We start from the raw sequence: 22,535 nt of genomic DNA on the forward strand, positions 1-22,535 counted from the left end.
GCTTATTTTTATTTTTTGTTCGCCTCAACATACAAGAAATATTTTGAAACGAATCTCCTCCACGAAATGGCAAAGACTTAGACACCTGTGCGCAATGATTCCTGTGTAACATATTAGTCTGGCCTCTCCAGCAATGCGGCGGATTCTTTGTTCTCCTCAGCATGCTGGGACTATTACCAAACTAGAATCTCCTTCACGCGGGGGTAAAAACTTAAATACGAGTGTAAATATTAGATGGGCCTCGCTCTGAATGCGGTGTAGTTATTTGTTCGCCTCAACAGACTACGAATATTACCAAACTAGAAACCCCTCCATGCAGCAATAGACAAAATGCCAGTGTGTAACATCATATTTGGCTTCGCTAGGGATGCACCGTTTCGTCTGGGTCGCCTTGCTTTACTAGGAATATTACCAAACTAAATATTCCTTAACTCTGTGTAAAGATTCAAAGACTTGTGTGTAGCGTAGTAGTTCGCTTCGCTGTAGACCTAGGGACGCACCGTTCAGTCTGGGTCGCCTCACCACCGTACTAGGAATGTTACCACAATAAAATCTCTTTCACGGAGTGGTAAAGAAGTAAAAGTATTTATGTAACCCCTTAACTGGCCTCACCGGCTTATTTATGCACTGTTTTGTTTGGCTCGCCGCGCCATACTGGGAAGACTAGGAAACCAAGTCATTCAGCATAAGGCAATGAAGACGATCGCTCCTTTACGCAATGAATCGCATAATGAGAAGTTGCTGTCAAGGCGGAACCTGTTTTTTCCCTCCGAAAACGGTAATAAAAAAACAGTGTCTCGCAGCGTAGGCGGTGGCTGAGTGGTTAGCGTGCTGGGCCAGCATTCATCACGCCTTGGGCAACGTCGATCAGAATCCCCACGCTGCCACTTCGGGTTTTTCAGTCACCGCCGAGTGGCCGAAGACTACCCACGTGCTGTCCTGAAGACCACCCATCAACCCGGACTCTTGAAGAAGCCGTCCAAGTGAAGAAAAAATGAGTTCCGGGGGGCAGCATGAGCCAAGCATAACTGGCGCCATTATATATAAAAAAAATTACCTGCGCCATGACGGGCTTGGGCCGACCTCCAGCTAAGACCCTGAAGAAAGCCTACCGGCGCTGTAGGCTGAGATGTAAAAAAAAAAAAAAAAAAAAAAAAAAGGAAGCCGTGCCTCGAAACGCTTATTGTTGGCGATGATTGATGCCAGAAAAATGCATGACTTCTATAAAACTTTCTAAACAGGAAAGTAATTTGTCTGTATCTATTAACACTTCCTGTAAAAAATAGTAATTTATTTGTTTATCATGACACTTCCTGAACAAGAAAGAAATTTGTTTATTTCTGATGACACTTCCCGAAACAAGATAGTAATGTATTTGTACATCTTTGTTATCTGGTTACTCTTGTCGAAAATTGTTCGTAGCTAATGACATTTCCTGAATGAAATAATAATGTATTTGTTTCTGATGACACTTTTCAAACAAGATACAAAATAGTCTCAGGTTTAGGGAATTGGTAAAATTTGGCGCGGGAACAGAGTGGTGGGCGAGGGGAACAAACTGAAGTGATGTGTAGTTGATGTAAATGCGAGTGAGAACTTTAATTTGAGGTAAGACAGATTTATGGACGGGCCGGGGAGGTCATGAATAACTCGGTTTCAGGAGCTACCGTGTGTGTGCCGCCTGGCCTTCTGTATTTTCCCTTCATCCTCGCGTTGCTATCACCGTGTTTTGGAGGACAGCCCGGAAAGGAATGTGAGCCGCCTCTACTTATTCCATAACACGCCGCGGAAAGCAGTAACAGGTTGAAGGGAAGGTGTGGGCATGCGGGTGAACGTTAAGCAGTAGATTTATTCTTCAGCGACTCTTTAACTATATGCTGTTCGTCGATACTTATTTATATCAATATTTTTTATTGTTTATTCTCGTGGCCTTTGTATTTTTTTTTTACTTTACATATTTGTTTTCTTTACTCATGTAGCTTATGTATTCTGTTTTTGTACCTTTTCATTTCTTTATTTACTTCGCAAATTATTTTATTCCTTATTCATATTTACGAATTTTGTGTTTTATTCTTGTATCTTTTGTACTAATTTTACTTTACAAACTATTATTTTTTATTATATCTTTATTTTTATTCTTTTTCTTTTTATTCTTTTATTCTTCTATTCTTTTAGCTTTTCTATTATTTATTCTTGCAGCACTTGCATGTATTCTTCTTTCCTGTGCCCTTGAGCTACTTTCTTTACTGCAAAAAAATAAGTCGAACAGGTTGTAATACGCTTCTGCATTTATTGCCCTCCGTGTCAAGCAATAATCTAACGCGATCTAATTCTGTCTTCACCTGCCTCAAGCCTTTATCCAGAGCGGCGGTGGTTCAGTCCCTCACGTCACCTGGTGGAGCAAGGTTTTGTTTGGGTTAATGTCACACGGCCTTCTTTGGGTCAGACGTTGTGTGTGGTACGTACGCAACACACTCTCTCTCTCTCTCTCTCTCTCTCTCTCTCTCTCTCTCTCTCTCTCTCTCTCTCTCTCTCTCTCTCTCTCTCTCTCTCTCTCTCTCTCTCTCTCTCTCTCTCTCTCTCTCTCTCTCTCTCTCTCTCTCTCTCTCTCTCTCTCTCTCTCTCTCTCTCTCTCTCTCTCTCTTCTTCTTCTTCTCGTTTCTTCCTTTCCTTTTCCTTTTTTGTTGTAGTTTTCTTCGTTTATTTTTCGGATCGTTCATGTTAGCTTTCCATTCTCTCTCTCTCTCTCTCTCTCTCTCTCTCTCTCTCTCTCTCTCTCTCTCTCTCTCTCTCTCTCTCTCTCTCTCTCTCTCTCTCTCTCTCTCTCTCTCTCTCTCTCTCTCTCTCTCTCTCTCTCTCTCTCTCTCTCTCTCTCTCTCTCTCTCTCTCTCTCTCTCTCTCTCTCTCTCTCTCTCTCTCTCTCTCTCTCTCTCTCTCTCTCTCTCTCTCTCTCTCTCTCTCTCTCTCTCTCTCTCTCTCTCTCTCTCTCTCTCTCTCTCTCTCTCTCTCTCTCTCTCTCTCTTACGCAATAACATCACAATCTGACACTCGTCCTTGGTAGACCTATAGGGAGTGTTAGGCCTATGGAAGGAGGCTACGCGGACTCTCTCTTTCTGGTGTGTGTGTGTGTGTGTGTGTGTGTGTGTGTGTGTGTGTGTGTGTGTGTGTGTGTGTGTGCCAATTAACGCATCTTCCACCTGTCATAATTACCTGGCAACGCACCTGGTTATGTCCTCACGCCACGGGGGACTGACAGGTAGAAGGAGGAGGAGGAGGAGAAGAAGGAGAAGGAGGAGGAGGAGGAGGAGGAGAAGAAGGAGAAGGAGGAGGAGGAGGAGGAGGAGGAGGAGGAGGAGGAGGAGGAGGAAATAGAGCCCACCAGAAGAAAAAACAAGTGAAAGTGATCTTATTAGTAGTTGGAAAGAAGTTGTTCCATTACTTTCCTCTACAAATATTTACTGATCGAATAAGAAGTAGTAGTAGTTAGTAGTAGTAGTAGTAGTAGTAGTAGTAGTTGTAGTAGTAGTAGTAGTAGTAGTAAAGAAGGAAAGATGAAGAGAATGATGGTGAAGGAAGAAATAATTAAAGATGAAGAGAAAGGAAATGTTGAAGTGGGAGAAGAGGGAAGAACAGGATATGGGAAATGGTAAAGGGGGGAAAAAAGAGGAAATAGGAGATGGCATAGAAGAAAAGAAGGAAGGAGGACAAAGGAGGTGATAAAGAAGGAAAGAATTAAAGAGGAGGATAAGGTAGATGGTAAAGGAATAAGAAGGAAGGAAAGAGGAAGAGCAAAGAGATGGTGAAGGGACAGGAGATGGCATAGAAGAAAAGAAGGAAGGAGGACAAAGAAGATGATAAAGAAGGAAAGCATTAAAGAGGAGGATAAAGTAGATGGTAAAGGAAGAAGAAGGAAGGAAAGAGGAAGAGCAAAGAGATGGTGAAGGGACAGGAGATGGCATCGAAGAAAAGAAGGAAGGAGGACAAAGAAGATGATAAAGAAGGAAAGAATTAAAAAGGAGGATAAAGTAGATGGTAAAGGAAGAAGAAGGAAGAAAAGAGGAAGAGCAAAGAGATGGTGAAGGGACAGGAGATGGCATCGAAGAAAGTAGATGGTAAAGGAAGAAGAAGGAAGGAAAGAGGAAGAGCAAAGAGATGGTGAAGGGACAAACAGGCGTAAAAGGAGCAGAGTTGAGCGCATCAAGGCTCTGTATGTTTATCTCCGTCTCATTATTTACTTCACTGCATTTCGAACTCTTGTCTTATTCTTCTATATTTCACGTAATTCGCTCTTTATCACCATGTTCGTTTCTCCCTGTTTATCTCTTTCACTTCATTCACTATTCGTCTCTCTCTCTGTGTCCCTTTGCCTGTCTCTTATACACTTCATTCACTCTTTTCTTTTTCTTCGTCTGGTTCTCTCTTTCTCTTTGTTTATTTCACTTCATTCGCCGTTCTAGGGAGAGACACGTTCACATATTATCATCACCATTATCATCGTCATCGTCACTTCTTGTAGAACTTGCATTATATTTTAGCATTACGAGACACATCAGTGAACTTGACCATGCTGTTGTTTCCTTTTCTTCTTTCTTCATTCATTCATTCATACACATTCATTCATTCATTCACTCATTCATTCATTCATACACACATTCATTCACTCGTTCATTCATTCATTCATATTTTTCATTCAAACTAAAACTAATACTCTAAGATGACGTTCACCACCACCACCAGACAGCAACAACAACAACAACAACAACAACAACAACAACAACAACAACAACAACAACAACAACAACAACAACAACAACAAAAACATTCACCACAACATGACACTCACCACTTCAGTATCCACCCTGCATTCCTCTCTTCCTCTTCCTCCTTCTACTCCTCCATAATTACTCCTCCTCCTTCACCTTCCGCCACCTCTGTTACTTCTACTGTTACGATCACCTCGGCCACCACGACACACTCACACGTGCTAAGCGTAAGCGAGCTACTACTTTCTACATTCTATTCGCAGTCTCATTTGGCCTCCTCCTCCCGATCCTCCTCCCCCTCCCCTGCTAGCACCTCCTCCTCCTCCTCCTCCCCCTCCTCTACTAGCACCTCCTCCTCCTCCTCCTCCTCTGCCAACACTGTTCCCAGATCCACTTATTGTATCTGCGGCGTGTATACCTTGTCCTCTTCCTCCTCTTCTGCTTCTTCATCTGTTTGTTTGTTTTTCTATTCCATCTGCAGTGTTTTCATCTTATCTGCTATTTATGACTCTCCCTCTTCTTCCTCTTTCTACTCTTTTTTTTCATTCTCTCTTTCCATATACAGTGTTATCAGATTCCTCTATATCTCCTCTTCCTCTTCTACTTCTCTTTCTACTCCTTTTCCTTGCTTTCCTTCTATATATAGTGTTATCAGATTCCTCTATATCTCCTCCTCCTCCTCTTCTCTTTCTACGCCTTTTCCTTGCTTTCCTTCTTTATACAGTGTTATCAGATTCCTCTATATCTCCTCTTCCTCCTCTTCTCTTTCTACTCCTTTTCCTTGCTTTCGTTCTATATACAGTGTTATCAGATTCCTCTATATCTCCTCTTCCTCCTCTTCTCTTTCTACTCCTTTTCCTTGCTTTCGTTCTATATACAGTGTTATCAGATTCCTCTATATCTCCTCTTCCTCTTCTACTTTTCTTTTTACTCCTTTTCCTTGCTTTCCTTCTATATACAGTGTTATCAGATTCCTCTATATCTCCTCTTCCTCCTCTTCTCTTTCTACTCCTTTTCCTTGCTTTCCTTCTATATACAGTGTTATCAGATTCCTCTATATCTCCTCTTCCTTCTATGTACAGTGTTATCAGATTCCTCTATATCTCCTCTTCCTCTTCTACTTCTATTTCTACTCCTTTTCCTTGCTTTCCTTCTATATACAGTGTTATCAGATTCCTCTATATCTCCTCTTCCTCTTCTACTTTTCTTTCTACTCCTTTTTCTTGCTTTCCTTCTATTATACAGTGTTCTCAGATTCCTCTATATCTCCTCTTCCTCTTCTACTTTTCTTTCTACTCCTTTTCCTTGCTTTCCTTCTACCCTAAACCGTTCCCAGATCCCTCTTTTTTTTGTCTACTTTTGTAACTCCTTCTCGTCTTCGACATCCTAATCTTTTTTTTTTCTTCTTTTTATCTGCAGTCTTTTCATTTTACGTTTCTCTTCTTTCTTCTTTTCTCCTCTTCCATTATCTTTCCCCTTATTTCATTTAGATATTATAAAAAATTCTCCTCTTCTTCTTCCTCTTCCCATTCCTCGTCTTGCTCCCTTTCTTTCATTTCTCTTCTTCCTCCTCCTCTTCTTCCTCCTCCTATTCTTCGTCTTGCTCCCTTTCTTTCATTTCTCTTCTTCCTCCTCCTCCTCCTCCTCCTCCTCCTCCTCCTATTACTCCTCTTGCTCCCTTTTCAGTCAGTGGTCCCAGGTCTCTATTTCATCACAGTTACATTGTATTATCTCCTCCTCTTTTCTCCTCCTCCTATTTCTCCTCTTCCTCCTCCTCTTCCTTCTCCTCCTCCTCCTCCTCCTCTACGTGACGGCGCACAATTCCGCCAACTCATCGCGGTAAGTGTGTGTCAGATGCCTGCTTTTTCGCCCGCCTCTCAGTTATCACGGGATGCGAGGTGTGTGTGTGTGGGGGGGAGAGAGAGAGAGAGAGAGAGAGAGAGAGAGAGACGACTGTGTTTCTTTTTGCATTGGCATCGAAAAGCGGTGCCAAACGAGAACACAGGCACTGACACACACACACACACACACACACACACACACACACACACAAGCGCGCGCGTTTTTTTTATAGTTTTATCTCGTAGTATTGGTGAACAGTGAAGCTTTAAGGGTGATGGGCGGAACAATGTAATAACAATCGCAATTCAATTTTAATAAACCATGAACAGAACACTTTATTCTTTGACGTTTTTTTTTTTTTTTTCGTTATTCGTTTAGGGAAAAAAATAAAGGAAAAAGCAAAAAAAGGAAGGAAAGGAAAAAGGATAGAAAAGGAGAAAGGATAGAAAATGGAAGAAAAAGGAAAAAGAAAAAGGAAAAAGGAGAAAAAAGGAGAAAAAGGAGAAAAGGAAAAGGATAAAAAAGGAGAAAAAAGAGAAAAGGAAAAGAAAAAGAATAAAATAGGAGAAAAAGTAAAGGAAAAAAGATAAAAAGGAGAAAAGGAAAAGAATAAAGGATACAAAGGATTCAAAGGAATTGGAAAAAAGTATAAAAAAGAAAGAAAGAAAAGGAAAAGAAAAAAAATCTCGGGTTTGTGGACCTGAAAGAGATGTTGGTGTTTCTATTTTTTTTGTTGTTGTTGTTTATGTTGTTGTTGTTGTTGTTGTTGTTACGTATATGATGAACGTAATGTACAAGGAAGGAAAGTTAAAAAAAAGTGATGAAAAGATGTGAAACAGGAAATGCTAAAGAAATTCAGAGAGAGAGAGAGAGAGAGAGAGAGAGAGAGAGAGATGCCTCGGGCGGGGCTGGCTTAGGTGGGTCTTGAGTGAATGCAGCCTATTCTCTCTCTCTCTCTCTCTCTCTCTCTCTCTCTCTCTCTCTCTCTCTCTCTCGTCTATTTCAGCAAGAAGAGTGCTCCGTGTGCTATCTTTGTTGCAGTAGATTATTTTGACGTTGAACGCGTGTGTTGGAGGTGATGGTGGTGCTGAAGGTGGTGGTGGTGGTGGTGGTGGTGGTCACGTGAAAACGGTGGTGGTGGTTCCTTTTGTTATAATTTGCTTGTTGTTTGTGAAGTTGAGGGTTTTCCGTTTTTCAGTATGAACTTTTGTGTGAAATTTTATAGTGAAGGGAATTGTATCTTTTATAATCCTAATTCAAGGTAACGATTATTTTTCTTTTGCTTTCAACTTTTGAGAGAGAACAAGTTGCTGCTTATTATCAGTCTTTCCTTAGATGCGTAAAATTAGCAGACAGAAAAGTAAACAGATAGATAGACTGATAGATTCATAAATAGATATAGAAATAGACAAACAAGTGGTTCAGTGACTGGTTGATTAATTAACTGACAAATAAACAGTCAGGAAGATAAATTAATGGATAAATAAAATAGCTAGATAAAGAGACGCAGATAGATAGATATGTATCAGTCCCTGCCTGTTTCATTCATTGTAAGTGTTGTCCTGCAGGCACTAATATAGACAGATAGATAGATAGACAGGCAGATAGATAGATAGATAGATAGATAGATAGATAGATAGAGATAGAGATGAAACAGACTGACCGACGAATAAAATATAATCAACGTCATTAACATCTTCAACACGAAATTTGTAAAGAGTCGAAAGCCTTTAGTTTTTACCGTTTATTTCTCATCATTTATTTCCTATCGTATACTTATTCCATCTATAAAGCGAAGCCAATCTCTTCAAATCACTCCAGCATGATAGAATTTCTCAACTAAAAGGCTTGAAATGGACTGATTGGAGAGAGAGAGAGAGAGAGAGAGAGAGAGAGAGAGAGAGAGAGAGGTGGTCCATGTCTTCGCATTGGTAAATTCGTAAAGTATACCCGCCTTACCCTCAATCCAAGTATTACGGAGTTAAAGTTGATTGAGACCACTTGACCAAAACCGCCTTGTATTGCGGATCAAGTTGCATTAGTTACAGAGAAAGCCGCGCATGCACAGTGATGAGGGCGAGGTGAGTGTGTTGCGCAAGCTGTTTGTATGTATTGCTTTGCTTTTGTGTGTAAAAATAACTAGTTTGAAGTGGGTGAAGCTAACCAGACTCAATCGGAAACGTGGCATCCGTGTTTTGAATAGATGAGGTGGAGGTGAACCTAGTGAGACGCAGAAGGTAAAGGTGGGCAGGTCTTATTAATTAACAACAGTGACCATCAGAGGTGTGAGGTGAATTTAAAAAGGAAGGGGAAGTTTATGTAGTAGTTGTTTAGTGTATAAATGTTGAAGCTTGAGGCTGATGAGGCGTAGGTAGAGGTGGGAAGGTCTTGCTAATTAACGACAAAATGATTAAGAGTTGAGAGGTGAAATTAAAAAGGAAGGCTAAATTTGTGTAGTAGTTGTTTAGTGTTTAGTTTTTGGAGTTTGTGGCTGGTGAGGCGTAGGTAAAAGTAGGCAGGTCTTGTTAATTAACGACAAAATGATTAAGAGATGAAAGGTGAATTTAAAAAGGAGGGGTAATTTTGTGTAGTAGTTGTTTAATGTATATAGTTTTTGGAGTTTGTGGCTGGTGAGACGTAGGTAAAGGTGGGCAGGTCTTGCTAATTAACGGCAGAAGGAGGTGGGAGGTGAATTTAAAAAGGAAGGCCAAGTTTGTATAGTAGCCTATTTGTGAAGTGTAAGGTTATTGGATTTTGAGGCTGGTGAGGTGTAAGAATGGGAGGATACAGGACAACACTTAAGAACAGAGGGCAGTATGGAAAGAGAGGTGAATTGAACAAGGGCAAGGCTGTGCAAGGTTGTGGGTAGTGTATAGCAATTGGAGCTCAGGGTCGGTGAGGTAAAAGAAGAGGCTGACCACTTACTAACACAGGGCAGTACGGATGAGAGGTGAATTCAATCAGGAAGACCAAGTTTGAGTACTGCATAGCATATTGAATAACTTAATATTTTTGTGGTGGGAGTGGAAGTGAAGCGTGTGGCTGTGTTGTGTGTGTGGAAATACCGTAAAAAAAATTGTCTTATTTCTTTTCTTCTTCTCCAGCTCCTCCAGTTCCCCTTATCACCTTATCTTACCTCTCCCCTCCCACTACACACCTTTCCCCTCCCCTCTCCCCCTCACTTTTCTTTCCTTTTCTTATCTTCTTCGTCTCCTCCTTCCCTCTTTTCTTCTTCTCCAGCTCCTCCAGTTCCCCTTATCACCCTCACCTTCTCTTCTTACCTCTCCCCTCCCACTACACACCTTTCCCCTCCCCTCTCCCCCTCACTTTTCTTTCCTTTTCTTATCTTCTTCGTCTCCTCCCTCCCTCTTTTCTTCTTCTCCAGCTCCTCCAGTTCCCCTTATCACCCTCACCTTCTCTTCTTGCCTCTCCCCTCCCACTATGCACCTTTCCCTCCCTCTCCCCCTCACTTTTCTTTCCTTTTCTTTTCTTTTTCGTCTCCTCCCTCCCTCTTTTCTTCTTCTCCAGCTCCTCCAGTTCCCCTTATCACCCTCACCTTCTCTTCTTGCCTCTCCCCTCCCACTACACACCTTTCCCCTCCCCTCTCCCCCTCACTTTTCTTTCCTTTTCTTATCTTCTTCGTGTCCTCCGTCCCTCTTTCTTCTTCTCCAGCTCCTCCAGTTCCCCTTATCACCTCACCTTCTCTTCTTGCCTCTCCTCCCTACACACCTTTCCCTCCCTCTCCCCTCACTTTTCTTTCCTTTTCTTATCTTCTTCGTCTCCTCCCTCCCTCTTTTCTTCTTCTCCAGCTCCTCCAGTTCCCCTTATCACCCTTACCTTCTCTTCTTACCTCTCCCCTCCCACTATGCACCTTTCCCTTCCCCTCTTCCCCTCACTTTTCCTTCCTTTTCTTATCTTCTTCGTCTCCTCCCTCCCTCTTTTCTTCTTCTCCAGCTCCTCCAGTTCCCCTTATCACCCTCACCTTCTCTTCTTACCTCTCCCCTCCCACTACACACCTTTCCCCTCCCCTCCACCCCTCACTTTTCTTTCCTTTTCTTATCTTCTTCGTCTCCTCCCCTTCCCCAACCCTCCCCACTTTATCTTCTTACCTTTCTCCCTTCTGCTATACTCATTCCCTCCCTTCCTCTCCACCCGTCACCCCTTCTTCCCTTACTCTCCACCCGTCACCCCTTCCTCCCTTCCTCTCCACCCGTCACCCCGTCCTCCCTTCCCCGTGCTTATAATCAATTACACACGCATGCACTTGGAAAGAAAAGAAGAGTTAGTTAATGCAAATGAAGGACGTCACTTAACAAGAGAGGGCAGTAACGGAGGCTGAGGAGGTGAATTTAGTAAGGAAGGGACAGGTTTTGTATAAATTAAAGTAGTGTATCATTATTGGAGCTTAAGGTTGTGTAGGCGTAAGAAGTGGTGAATCATGAACACCTTAACAACAGCACTTACCGACAGAGTACAGAGGCAGGTGACGAGAGTAGAGTAAGGAGGGGAAAGGTTACATATATTTGCGCAGTGTGTATAGTAAAACCAAATTGTCGAGTCCGTTTTGGCGTAGGCTCCCGCGGGTCCATTTCTCCCCTCTGCTCTGCCACACAGTCCCAACACCTATTTTTTCCTCTCATATGTTACCTATAGCTTACATATGAGAGGAAGAGATAGGTGTTGGACTGTGTGGCAGAGCAGAGGAAAGACATTTGGAAGACTATAGTTAATGAAGCTTGAGGTTGGTGATAGGTAAGAAGGATACAGGACAGCACTTCAGAACAGGCCAGTATGGGAGAGGGTTGAATTAAAAACCGTGTTTAGTTAATGAAGCTTGAGGTTGGTGATAGGTAAGAAGGATACAGGACAGCACTTCAGAACAGGCCAGTATGGGAGAGGGTTGAATTAAAAAAAACCGAAGGACAAGGTCATGTATTATTTGCGCAGTGTTTAGTTAATGAACCTTGAGGTTGGTGATAGGTAAGAAGGATACAGGACAGCACTTCAGAACAGACCAGGATGGGAAAGGGTTGAATTAAAAACCGAAAGGCAAGGTCATGTATTATTTGCGCCGTGAGTAATAATGGGAGTTTGAGGTTGTTGAGACGAGACATAAGTTAAAACAGGACAGCAATTAACACTAGAGGACAGAGAGGGAGGGAGGGGAGGAAAGTTTAGGCAGGAAAGGCAAGGATGTGTATGAATGAGTGTCCATGAGTGTGTGAGAGGATGTTTCAATCGTTGGGCTGATAATGATTTCCTTTCCCATGATTCATTGTTTTTTCGTTTTTATCTTGTTGCAAATTATGATTTCCTTTGTTTTTTTGTTTTGTTTTTCTTGTTTTTAGAGGTGATTATGATTTCCTTTTTTTTTGTTTTTATCTTGTTTTTAAAAGGTGATTTCGATTTCCTTTTTTTTCGTTTTTCTCTTGTTTTTAGAGGTGATTATAATTTCCTTTTGCCGTGATTCGATTTTTTTCCCTTTTAAGATTAGGTTTATTTCTTTTTAAGCATATCATTAAGATTTAAGAGTAGAATAAAGAGAGCCTAATGTAATGTTTTCTTTTTTTACAGGAGCCAAGGTACTGTGAGAAGAAGGTTCGTGTGAGTGATAAATAAGATTGTTATGTTTTGTCTTGCGATATGTGGTGATGTGACCGCGTGTTTCGTGTAAGACATTCCTCTAGCTTCTGAAGGTTAAGTGGAGGACAGCGTTTAACGGCAGAGAACAGTATACATATATAGTTAGGCGGTGCGGGAACAGACCTTATCCCACTTCACTGATATAAAATAGTAACCTTTTTAAAGAGGCACAGTGACGGAGCGAAGCTAACGGAGTGGCTGCCTCTCGAACCTAGACCAAGATGATTCCATATACTCAAGGATAATGTCTGACAGGTATGACATTTTTTTCATCAGAGGAAGCAGTCAACGGAAAACAAAAAGCAACGGGGAAAACACACACAAAATATAAAAAAAACGCCGAAAAAAGCTCGAAAAAAAGCCTCCATGAAAAAAAAAAAGCTTCCCTTATACCTTTCTCAACCTTTTTTTTTACCTTCCCCCTTCCATTATACATTTGTTCCCTCCCTTTCCCTCCACCCCTCACCCCTTTCCCTGCAACAACATTTTTTTTTCTTTACCTTTCTTGCTCACATATAAGTTGGTGCTAATATGTTTGACTTCCTGTCGCCACGAAACTGTCATCAATCGGGTATCAAGCAAAATCAGGCGAGGTGGCATTGATTTAACCGCTTTTTTTCCACACTTCTCTGGGTAGCCGAGGGTGGCGCTGTCTGTGTATGGAATCTCGCCTATTAGCATGGAAGGACACGTTTGGCAGTGTAAGACAAAGTTATAAAATGGGATGTGGCGCTCGTGTTTGGCATCTATGAGTATACGACAGAAGGTATGAGAAGAAAAGAAGAGTAAGAAAAAGTTGTTGGGGGGAAAGGGGGAAGGGTAGTGAGAGGAGGGGAGGGAATGCGGAGGTAAGAAGGAAGTGGGGAAGGTAAAGGGAAGCGCAGGAGACGGAGAAGGGAAGAAAGGTAAAGAAAAGCAGTTGAGGTGAGCGGGAGGTGGCAAGGAAGGGCAGCAGGGTGGCTTTGAAAATAGCTGGATAATAGAATGTGGTGGTCGTATTTTGCATTCATGAGTACGATTGCCTAGCTTGTAATGGTTAACGAGGTAATGGACAGCACTTAGCAGCAGAAAACAGTAGTCAACTTCAAGGTGTGGGAATAAGCAGGGAGGGACAAGTTTAGCAGGGTGACTTAAAATTAGCTTAAAAATGAGACGGGGTGCTCGTGTTTTGCATTCACGAGTACGACTGCAAAGCTTGTGAGGGGTAGGTGGTGATGGTTTGGACAACACTCAGCAGCAGAAGACAGTTGAAAAAGTGCAAAAATCAGCAGGGAAGGGCAAGTTTAGCAGGGTGACTTGAAATTAGCTGGAAAATGGAAAGTGATGGTCGTGATTTCCATTCATGAGTACGATTCCTTAGCTTGTGAGGGTTAAGTGGTGATGGGCAGCACTTAGCAGCAGGAGGCAGTTGTTAAGAGGTGCGGGAATCAGCAGGGAAAGACAAGTTTAGCAGGGTGACTTGAAATTAGCTGGGAAATGGAAAGTGGTGGTCGCGTTTTCCATAATACGATCATCTAACTTCTAAAGGCTCTAAGTGGAGGACAGAAATTAGCAGCAGAGGAGAGCAGTTAAGAGGTGCGGGAATAAGCAGGGAAGGGCAGGTTTAGCAGAGTGACGAAATTACCTGAAAATGGGAGTTGGTGGTCGTGTTTTGCATAGTACGAACATCTAGCTTGTAAGGGTTAAGTGGTATAGGACAGCACTTAGTAGTAGAGAGCAGCAGTTAAGGGGTGCGAAAATAAGCAGGGAACAGCAAGCTCATCAGGGAAAGACTTGTAGGTAGCAGGGAAAGGAAGCGTGTGGCTGTGCTGTGCGTGTGAAAATACTGTAAAAAATTTTCTTTCTTGTTCTTTCTCTTCTTCTCCGGTTCTTCCTGCCCCTGCTACACCCCCACACCCCTTCTCCTTATACACCTCCCCCCCTCTCACTATATACCTCCACCCCTCACCTTTTTTTTTCCTTTTCTTATCTTCTCCGGTTCTTCCTGCTCCCGCTACCCCCCCCACACCCCTTCTCCTTATACACCTCCCCCTCTCTCACTATATACCTCTCCCCTCCCCTCCACCCCTCACCTTTTTTTCCTTTTCTTATCTTCTCCGTTTCTTCCTGTTCCCCCTACCCCCCCCCCACCCCTTCTCCTTATACACCTCCCCCCCTCTCACTATATACCTGTCCCCTCCCCTCCTCCCCTCCACCCCTCACCTTTTTTCCTTTTCTTATCTTCTCCGTTTCTTCCTGTTCCCCTACCCCCACCCCTTCTCCTTATACCTCCCCCCTCTCACTATATACCTGTCCCTCCCTCCACCCCTCACCTTTTTTTTTCCTTTTCTTATCTTCTCCGGTTCTTCCTGTTCCCCTACCCCCACCCCTTCTTATACACCTCCCCCTCTCACTATATACCTCCACCCCTCACCTTTTTTTTTCCTTTTCTTATCTTCTCCGGTTCTTCCTGCTCCCGCTACCCCCCCCACACCCCTTCTCCTTATACACCTCCCCCCCTCTCACTATATACCTGTCCCCTCCCCTCCACCCCTCACCTTTTTTTTTCCTTTTCTTATCTTCTCCGGTTCTTCCTGTTCCCCTCCCCACCCCTCTCCTTATACACCTCCCCCCTCTCACTGTATACCTGTCCCCTCCCCTCCCCCCCTCACCTTTTTTTTTCCTTTTCTTATCTTCTCCGGGTCTTCCTGTTCCCCTACCCCCACCCCTTCTCCTTATACACCTCCCCCTCTCACTGTATACTGTCCCTCCCCCCACCCTCTCCTTTTTTTTCCTTTTCTTATCTTCGTTTCTTCCTGTTCCCCTACCCCCCTACCCCTCTTCTTATACACCTCCCCCCCTCTCACTATATACCTGTCCCCTCCCCTCCACCCCTCACCTTTTTTTCCTTTTCTTCTCCGTTTCTTCCAGTTCCCCTACCCCCCCACCCCCTCTTCTTTCCTTCGCCACCTTCCACTGTTCATCTGCCCCTCCCTTCCACCCTTCACTTTTCTTTCCTTTTCTTATCTTCTCCAGTTACCTACCCTTCCCCTCTTTATCTTTTTACCTTTCTCCTTATTATATTCGTTCCCTCCCTTCCCCTCACCTCCACCCCTGACCCCTTGCACTGTGATAACTTTTTCCTTTTCTTTCCCTTTCATATCTTCTCCGGTTCCTCTAGTTCCCCCTACCGCTTCCACCTCCTTCTTACCTCTCCCATCCCATTACACTCTTCTTCCCTCCCCTCCCCTCCACCTCTCAACCCTTCCTCCACATCGAAACATATTTTTTTTAACCTTTTCTTTCCCTTTCTTATCATCTCCGGCTCCTCCAGTTCCCCCTACCACCCTCATCCCCTCTTCTTCGAGCTCCCTCACTTACGCCGTGATAACTTTTTTCTTCTTTTCTTTCCTATTCTTCCCTTCTCCGGCTCCTCCGTTTCCCCCTATCTTCCCCACTTCCTTCTTACCTCCGCATTCCCTCAATACACCTGTTCCCTCTCCTCCCCTCACTACCCTTCCTCCCTCCCCCCAACAACTTTTTCTTACTCTTTTCTTCTCATACCTTCTCCGGCTTCTCCAGTTATCTCCCCCTCAGCTGCCTCGCCTCTCCTCACACCATTTCCACTCACCCTGTCCTGTTCCCTTCCCTCACCCCGCCCTTTTGTCTTTTCTCCTCGTGTTAACTGTTTTTAAGTGTTATTTTTAAGGTGTCGAGTGTTAAGTGTTATGTTTAAGGCGCGAACTGTTATCTCACTCGTCACTGGGCCGGCGTTACGGTTGTCCCGCTTCACAAGTTGATGGAAATAATATCTGATAAACAAGAACATAAGGAATCTGCAGGAGGCCAGACGGACTCCACACACCAGCTCCTGGACACCTAACCACCTTTCCTCCACATCCAGTAGATTATTTAACTGTTTTTTTGTCTCTGTTTCTATAATGTTTACTCTCACCACTTGACTGCCAACCCTCTTCTACTTTTTCATCACTCTTTTAGTAAACCGACTGTTCGCTGTGTTCTCATTACTTCTGAATGTGTCTATGAACGAACTATTACGGGCCCAATCCTGTTCTTGCCTATGCCCTTATTAAATCTGGATGTGTATCATGTACGAAATGTTACGAGCCCAGCATTATTCTTGCTTATATCCTTATTAAATCTGGATGTGTATCATGTACGAAATATTACGGGCCCAATCCTATTCTTGCCTATGCCCTTATTAAATCTGGATGTGTATCATGTACGAAATATTACGGGCCCAATCCTATTCTTGCCTATGCCCTTATTAAATCTGGATGTGTATCATGAACGCGTTGTTACGAGCCCAGCATTATTCTTGCTTATATCCTTATTAAATCTGAATGCATCTATCATGAGCACATTATTACGAGCCTAACCATATCCCTCCACAACCAGAATCCTATTAACGCAACCCCTTGCTAGAGCTCCTCATCCACTTATACACATCATCTCCTCGCACCCTTTGCCTTTCCAGAATATTGACATTAAGACGTATATCCTTGTAGGGCAGGTTTCTCAATCCATGAATATTTTTTGTCATTCTCCTTTGTACAGATTCTAACAGGTTAATAAAGGTAAAGATACAGTTAAGACATATTCTGGGGTGCGCATTACATCTCTCTGTTAGACGCTAGACGAACTGACCACTACAGCACGGAGACGTAAATGTCCACTCTGTAATCAGGAGAGAAAAACCGTACGGCATAAACAGAGATGAGGTGCCACGTGCCTGCCAAGGTCGGTACGCTCAAATGCTTCCGCCTCTCACACCAACTACTTCCCAAGGCTGAAAAGATGGATTGGGTTTCTCGAGAGTGTTTTTCTTGTTCATGGTACAGGAGGTTTGTCTAACTACCACCAGGATCACAAAACTACCCTTGACATGCCCACAACTCCTACGAAAGCCTTGTCAAGAGAGAGAGAGAGAGAGAGAGAGAGAGAGAGAGAGTGTGCGTGTGTGTGTTTGTGTGTGTGTGTGTGTGTGTTGGGTGGGGGAGGGCCGCAGAAATGTTTAAGATAGGCCAGTACTATATAAGTTGTTGTTGTTGTTGTTGGAAAGGAATGAGGGAATTAAAGGTAGAATGGAAGGGAGGGAAATGAGAAAAAGAGGGAGAAGAAGGAAGAAAGGGAGGAGGAATGAGGAAAAGAGGGAGAGGAAGGATGGGAGGGAGGAGGAATGAGGAAAAGAGGGAGAGGAAGGATGGGAGGGAGGAGGAAAGAGGGAGAGGGAAGGAAGAGAGGAAACAGAATATGGTGCAAAGTCCTCTGTGTCCTACCTTCTCCGGCTCCTCCAGCTCGTTTTCGGTGGGCGGGATGAAGAGCAGCGACAGGCGCCTTTGCCACACCGGCTCGTCCCCGTCACCGCCGCCCTCAGCCTTGTCCTTGTCCGAGTCGTCTGCGTGTGGGACGGACGTGACGTTACATATAGCGATACAGAGGATTGGTATTATATGCGAGGGCACACACACACACACACAAAAAAAAAAAAAATAATAATAAATAAATAAATAAAGAGAGAGAGAGAGATGGGCAGACCAGTTATGCTGGATTTCAATAGCGAACAGGTGTATTGATAAACAATGTAAAGGAGAGAGAGAGAGAGAGAGAGAGAGAGAGAGAGACACAGACCCCATGGTCCAGACTTGGTGGTCTGTCCTTAAACCTAAGTGATTTTACATTAATCAGAAGACTCCAAAACGTTGCATGTCTACTCTACTTGATATTAAGTTGAAGGAAGTGACGGTCGAGCTTATTTTAAAGGAGTCAATCGTGTTACACTGGACCACTGATGGTGGAAGCTTATTCCATTCCCGAACTACAACTTTGGTTAACAAAAATTTGCTGCAGTCTGAATTTACTTGTATTCAACTGAGTTTTACGCCATTGTTCCTCGTGCGCAAAGTGTCATCGATCATAAACAATGTTGATCTGTCTACATTCGTGAAACCATTAAGTATTTTAAAACAGTCGATCAGTTTTCCTCGGAGGCGACGTTTCTCAAGAGAGAACATGTTAAGGGTAGAAAGCCTTTCTTCGTAGGATTTGTTGCGCAAGGAAGGGATAATTTTCGTTGCCCGACGCTGAACACCTTATAATTTAGCAATATCCTTTGCATGGTGGGGAGACCCATATTCCAAGTGGGGTCTGACTAAACTGTTGTAGAGCGGGAGTATTACATATTTATTCTTATATAAAAAGTTTCTTTTAATGAAGCCCAACATTCTGTTCGCTTTATTTGCTGCATCGATGCATTTCTGTGAAAATCTGAGGTTTGACGCGATTTTGACCCCCAAGTCCTTGACGCATTGAACGCTTTTGAGTTTAACGCCGCGCATTTCGTATTCGAACTTCTTATTCCTCGTTCCAACTTGAAGGACCTGGCACTTGTCTACGTTCATCTATCCGACCAAGCTGAAATTTTGCAAATCCTCTTGGGCTTTGCCTGTCTTCGTCAGTGAGAACCGATTTACCAATCTTTGTCGTCTGCAAATTTACTAATCAACATCCACGTCGTTGATGTAAATAATGAGAGAATGATAATAATAAAAAAAACTGAGCACTTGTAATTATTATCAAGTTCAAACAAATGTACTTGACCCCAAACGTACTTGAAAAAGAAGGAAGAGTTCGATAACATAAATGAAGTCTAAGCTAACCTAACCTACATTTATTTGCGATGCTGTAAACTACATTATCATCATATTTGCGAACAAGAAACAATATATTAAAGAAAAAGCTAAATTCCGGTATCTACGCTTGAAAATATAAATCAATGAAAAAAAAATGAAAATCGAAATGAATGAAAAATACGATGAATTAGGAAAAAAAAGACCTAACTTGGTGCCACACTGGTGAAAATACAAGTGAACGAAAAAATACACTGAACATTCCAATAAAAACCGAGAGGCAAAAAAGTTTCCTGTGCGAACTTTGAAAGTGTGAAGAAAACGGGAGAAAAAAAAACACAACACACGTCCTTATCGTGCAATCGTGCGGCAACTTTGGACAGCGGAAATGTTATCACCTCTCTCTCTCTCTCTCTCTCTCTCTCTCTCTCTCTCTCTCTCTCTCTCTCTCTCTCTCTCTCTCTCTCTCTCTCTCTCTCTCTCTCTGTCTTTCTGTTTCTGTCTGTCTGTCTGTCTGTCCGTCTGTCTATTTGTCTGTCTGTCTGTCTGTCTGTCCATCTCTCTCTCTCTCTCTCTCTCTCTCTCTCTCTCTCTCTCTCTCTCTCTCTCTCTCTCTCTCTCTCTCTGTCTTTCTGTTTCTGTCTGTTTCTGTCTGTCTGTCTGTCTATCTGTCTGTCTGTCTGTCTGTCTGTCCATCTCTCTCTCTCTCTCTCTCTCTCTCTCTCTCTCTCTCTCTCTCTCTCTCTCTCTCTCTCTCTCTCTCTCTCTCTCTCTCTCTCTCTCTCTCTCTCTCTCTCTCTCTCTCTCTCTCTCTCTCTCTCTCTCTCTCTCTCTCTCTCTCTCTCTCTCTCTCTCTCTCTCTCTCTCTCTCTCTCTCGTATGCACCTCACTCCATCCCGTCCTTCATTATTATTCTTGTGTTTCTCTCCTCACTCTCCCTTGCTCTATATTATTACTCTCCTCGTTCCTTTTTCGCCTCTCCCACTCCTCAACTTCAATTAATCCATCTATCTATCTGTCTGTCTATCTTTATTAGTTTATCAGTCAGTCTGTTTGCCTCTCTATTCATCGACCTCTTTATCTATCGTTTGTCTATCTGTCTATCTATCTATCTGTCTTTCTCTGTCTATTTTCCCACGTATCACTATCTATCCAGCACACTTTTGGATGGCTTACTTGCTGGGACTTCAATCACTTCATCTATTGTTCTATTTCTACTTGATTATCCCTCTAATTATCTATCGAACACTCTTCACTATCATTAACGAACCTTTACACCGTCTGTCGAACTACCTGTCTATCTCTCTGTCTGTTGAACTACCTGCGTGTCTATCTATCTATCTAACACACCTTTAATTTCTTACATGTCGGGAGCTTTGCATATTATCTGTTTTTTATCTCTATATTCATCTACATACCTACCACTGTCTACCGATTTACCTCTCCAGCACACCTTTAATGTCCTCACCTGGGGCTTCATTAACGGTGCCAGATTGTCGTACTCAGCCTCTTATAGTTGCCGATTTCCGACCCCAATACTGTCTCCTCCACCCTAATAACAAGATTCATTTATAATTAATTACTGATGGTTTTTTTTTGGCAACAGTGATGGGTCAGAGGCCAGGAAAACACGATGCTCTAAGTATGATCATCTGGCAACGCTGGACTTCGGGCCATATTCTTAAACATTTCGGCGCCCAAGAACACGTAATTTACTAGGCTTTCGTGGGAGTTTAGGGCCTTTCCAGGGGTACTTTTATGACCCTGGTGGTAGTCTGAGCCTTCTTCTGTACCGTGAACCTAAAAGAACTCTCATTAGAACTCGATTAACCTCATTTTTGGCCTTTGGAAATAGTTGGTGTGTGTGGTGGGAGCATCTGACAATACCGACCTTCATCTCTTTACCTATGTGTATCTATCCCTTTACACTCTCACCACTATCTACCGAACTACCTGCCTCCCTTCCTATCCGGCGCACCTTTAATGTTCTCACCTGTCGGGGGCTTGATCCTCCTCCGCTGGTCGAGGGGGTCGCCCTCACACTCCTTAACGTGCCGCCGCATCCTCACCGCCTCGGAGGGGATGAGCGGTGACGGATGGCCCGTCTCCGGCTCCACCTCGGGCGTTGACACCGAGAACACGTGCCCCCGCTTCCCTATGATGGGCGTCCCCTTCGGCGTCACCTTTGGCGTGCTCTTCGGCGTGCTCTTCGGCGTGTCCTGCGGCGTGCTGTTGGGGGACGGGTATTCGGGTTTCTTCGTGACCAGCAGGGGGAGGCGGCTGGCGAGTTCCTTGAGGTTTCTTAGCCTGGACATCGGGGGAGTGTTCTGGGTGGCGTGGGAGGTCTGGGGTTTGGTGGTCTGTACCGGGGTGGAAGTTAAGTAGTGAGGGACAGATGGAGTCTCAGATACTCGCCTTAGGGAGCTGTTGGACCCCAGTAAGGATAAGGGTATGGCGGAGAGTGGCATGAACGGCATGGGCGTCTCTGATTCCCGCCGCCTGGGGGTGTTGTAGCCTGGGTGCAAAGGGGTTGAGGACATTCGCCGTAAAGAGGTGTTCGAGCCCATGAGATCGGGGTTCACAGCGGAGAGGGGCACGATGGGTTTCTCCGTCCTTTGCACTGGGTAAGGCTGCGCACTCCTTGAATCAGAGTCCTTAGAAGTATTAGATTCCGCACCTTTTTCTATGTCTTTGGACAGTTTAGATTCCGCACCTCTTTCTGTATCTTTAGACGCGTTAGAGTGTGCACCTTTTTCTGTATCTTTGGGCGACTTAGAGTGACCATCTTTTTCTGTATCCTTAACTTTTTTAGATTGAGCGTCTTTTTCTGTATTTTTGGACGGCTTAGAGTGACCATCTTTTTCTGTGTCCTTTACCTTTTTAGATTCCGCGTCTTTTTCTGTATTTTTGGACGGCTTAGAGTGACCATCTTTTTCTGTGTCCTTAACCTTCTTAGATTCTGCACCTTTTTCTGTATCTTTGGACGGCTTAGAGTGACCATCTTTTTCTGTGTCCTTAACCTTCTTAGATTCTGCACCTTTTTCTGTATCTTTGGGCGGCTTAGAGTGACCATCTTTTTCTGTGTCCTTAATCTTCTTAGATTCTGCACCTTTTTCTGTATCTTTGGGCGGCTTAGAGTGACCATCTTTTTCTGTGTCCTTAATCTTCTTAGATTCTGCACCTTTTTCTGTATCTTTGGGCGGCTTAGAGTGACCATCTTTTTCTGTGTCCTTAACCTTCTTAGATTCTGCACCTTTTTCTGTATCTTTGGGCGGCTTAGAGTGACCATCTTTTTCTGTGTCCTTTACCTTCTTAGATTGCGCACCTTTTTCTGTATCTTTGGGCGGCTTAGGGTGACCGTCTTTTTCTGTGTCCTTAACCTTTTTAAATTCCGCGTCATTTGCTGTATCTTTGGACGGCTTAGAATGCTCACCTTTTTCTATATCTTTTTCTCTCTTGTGGTGCTCTTTCTTTGCCTCTGAGTCTTTAGGCGTCTTAGCATGCACGCGTTTTCCCTCACTGTCCTTAGGCGCCTTATGGTGGGCACTCTTCGCTTCCTTGTCCTTAGATCCTGGCTTCGTGACGCCCCCGTTTGGCACTTGGCGGGTACCTGACGAGGCGGACTGAGCTGGGAGAGTGTCAGACTTCCCGTTGCTCG

At 43.6% G+C, this 22,535-nt stretch overlaps 1 protein-coding gene across 50 annotated transcripts in view; it reads right to left on the bottom strand.

Annotated features, from left to right (window-relative positions):
• Positions 1-22,535, bottom strand: part of LOC127006577 (uncharacterized) — a 71,424-nt gene that overhangs the window by 35,367 nt on the left and 13,522 nt on the right. Inside the window, exons 2-5 of one of the 50 annotated variants that reach the window (XM_050876622.1) lie at positions 22,203-22,535; positions 21,843-21,914; positions 20,856-21,770; positions 17,528-17,646 (exon numbers count right to left, since the gene is read on the bottom strand). The exon at positions 22,203-22,535 is cut by the window's right edge and continues 197 nt beyond it. In XM_050876622.1, the coding sequence (XP_050732579.1) occupies positions 17,528-17,646; positions 20,856-21,770; positions 21,843-21,914; positions 22,203-22,535 (1,439 nt within the window). Of the gene's footprint in view, positions 1-17,527; positions 17,647-20,855 lie in introns of all 50 variants that reach the window. The other 49 variants (XM_050876627.1, XM_050876620.1, XM_050876626.1 and 46 more) reach the window with 49 other exon arrangements.

Source organism: Eriocheir sinensis, chromosome 33 (assembly GCF_024679095.1).
Source record: "Eriocheir sinensis breed Jianghai 21 chromosome 33, ASM2467909v1, whole genome shotgun sequence".
Taxonomy (NCBI): domain Eukaryota; kingdom Metazoa; phylum Arthropoda; class Malacostraca; order Decapoda; family Varunidae; genus Eriocheir; species Eriocheir sinensis.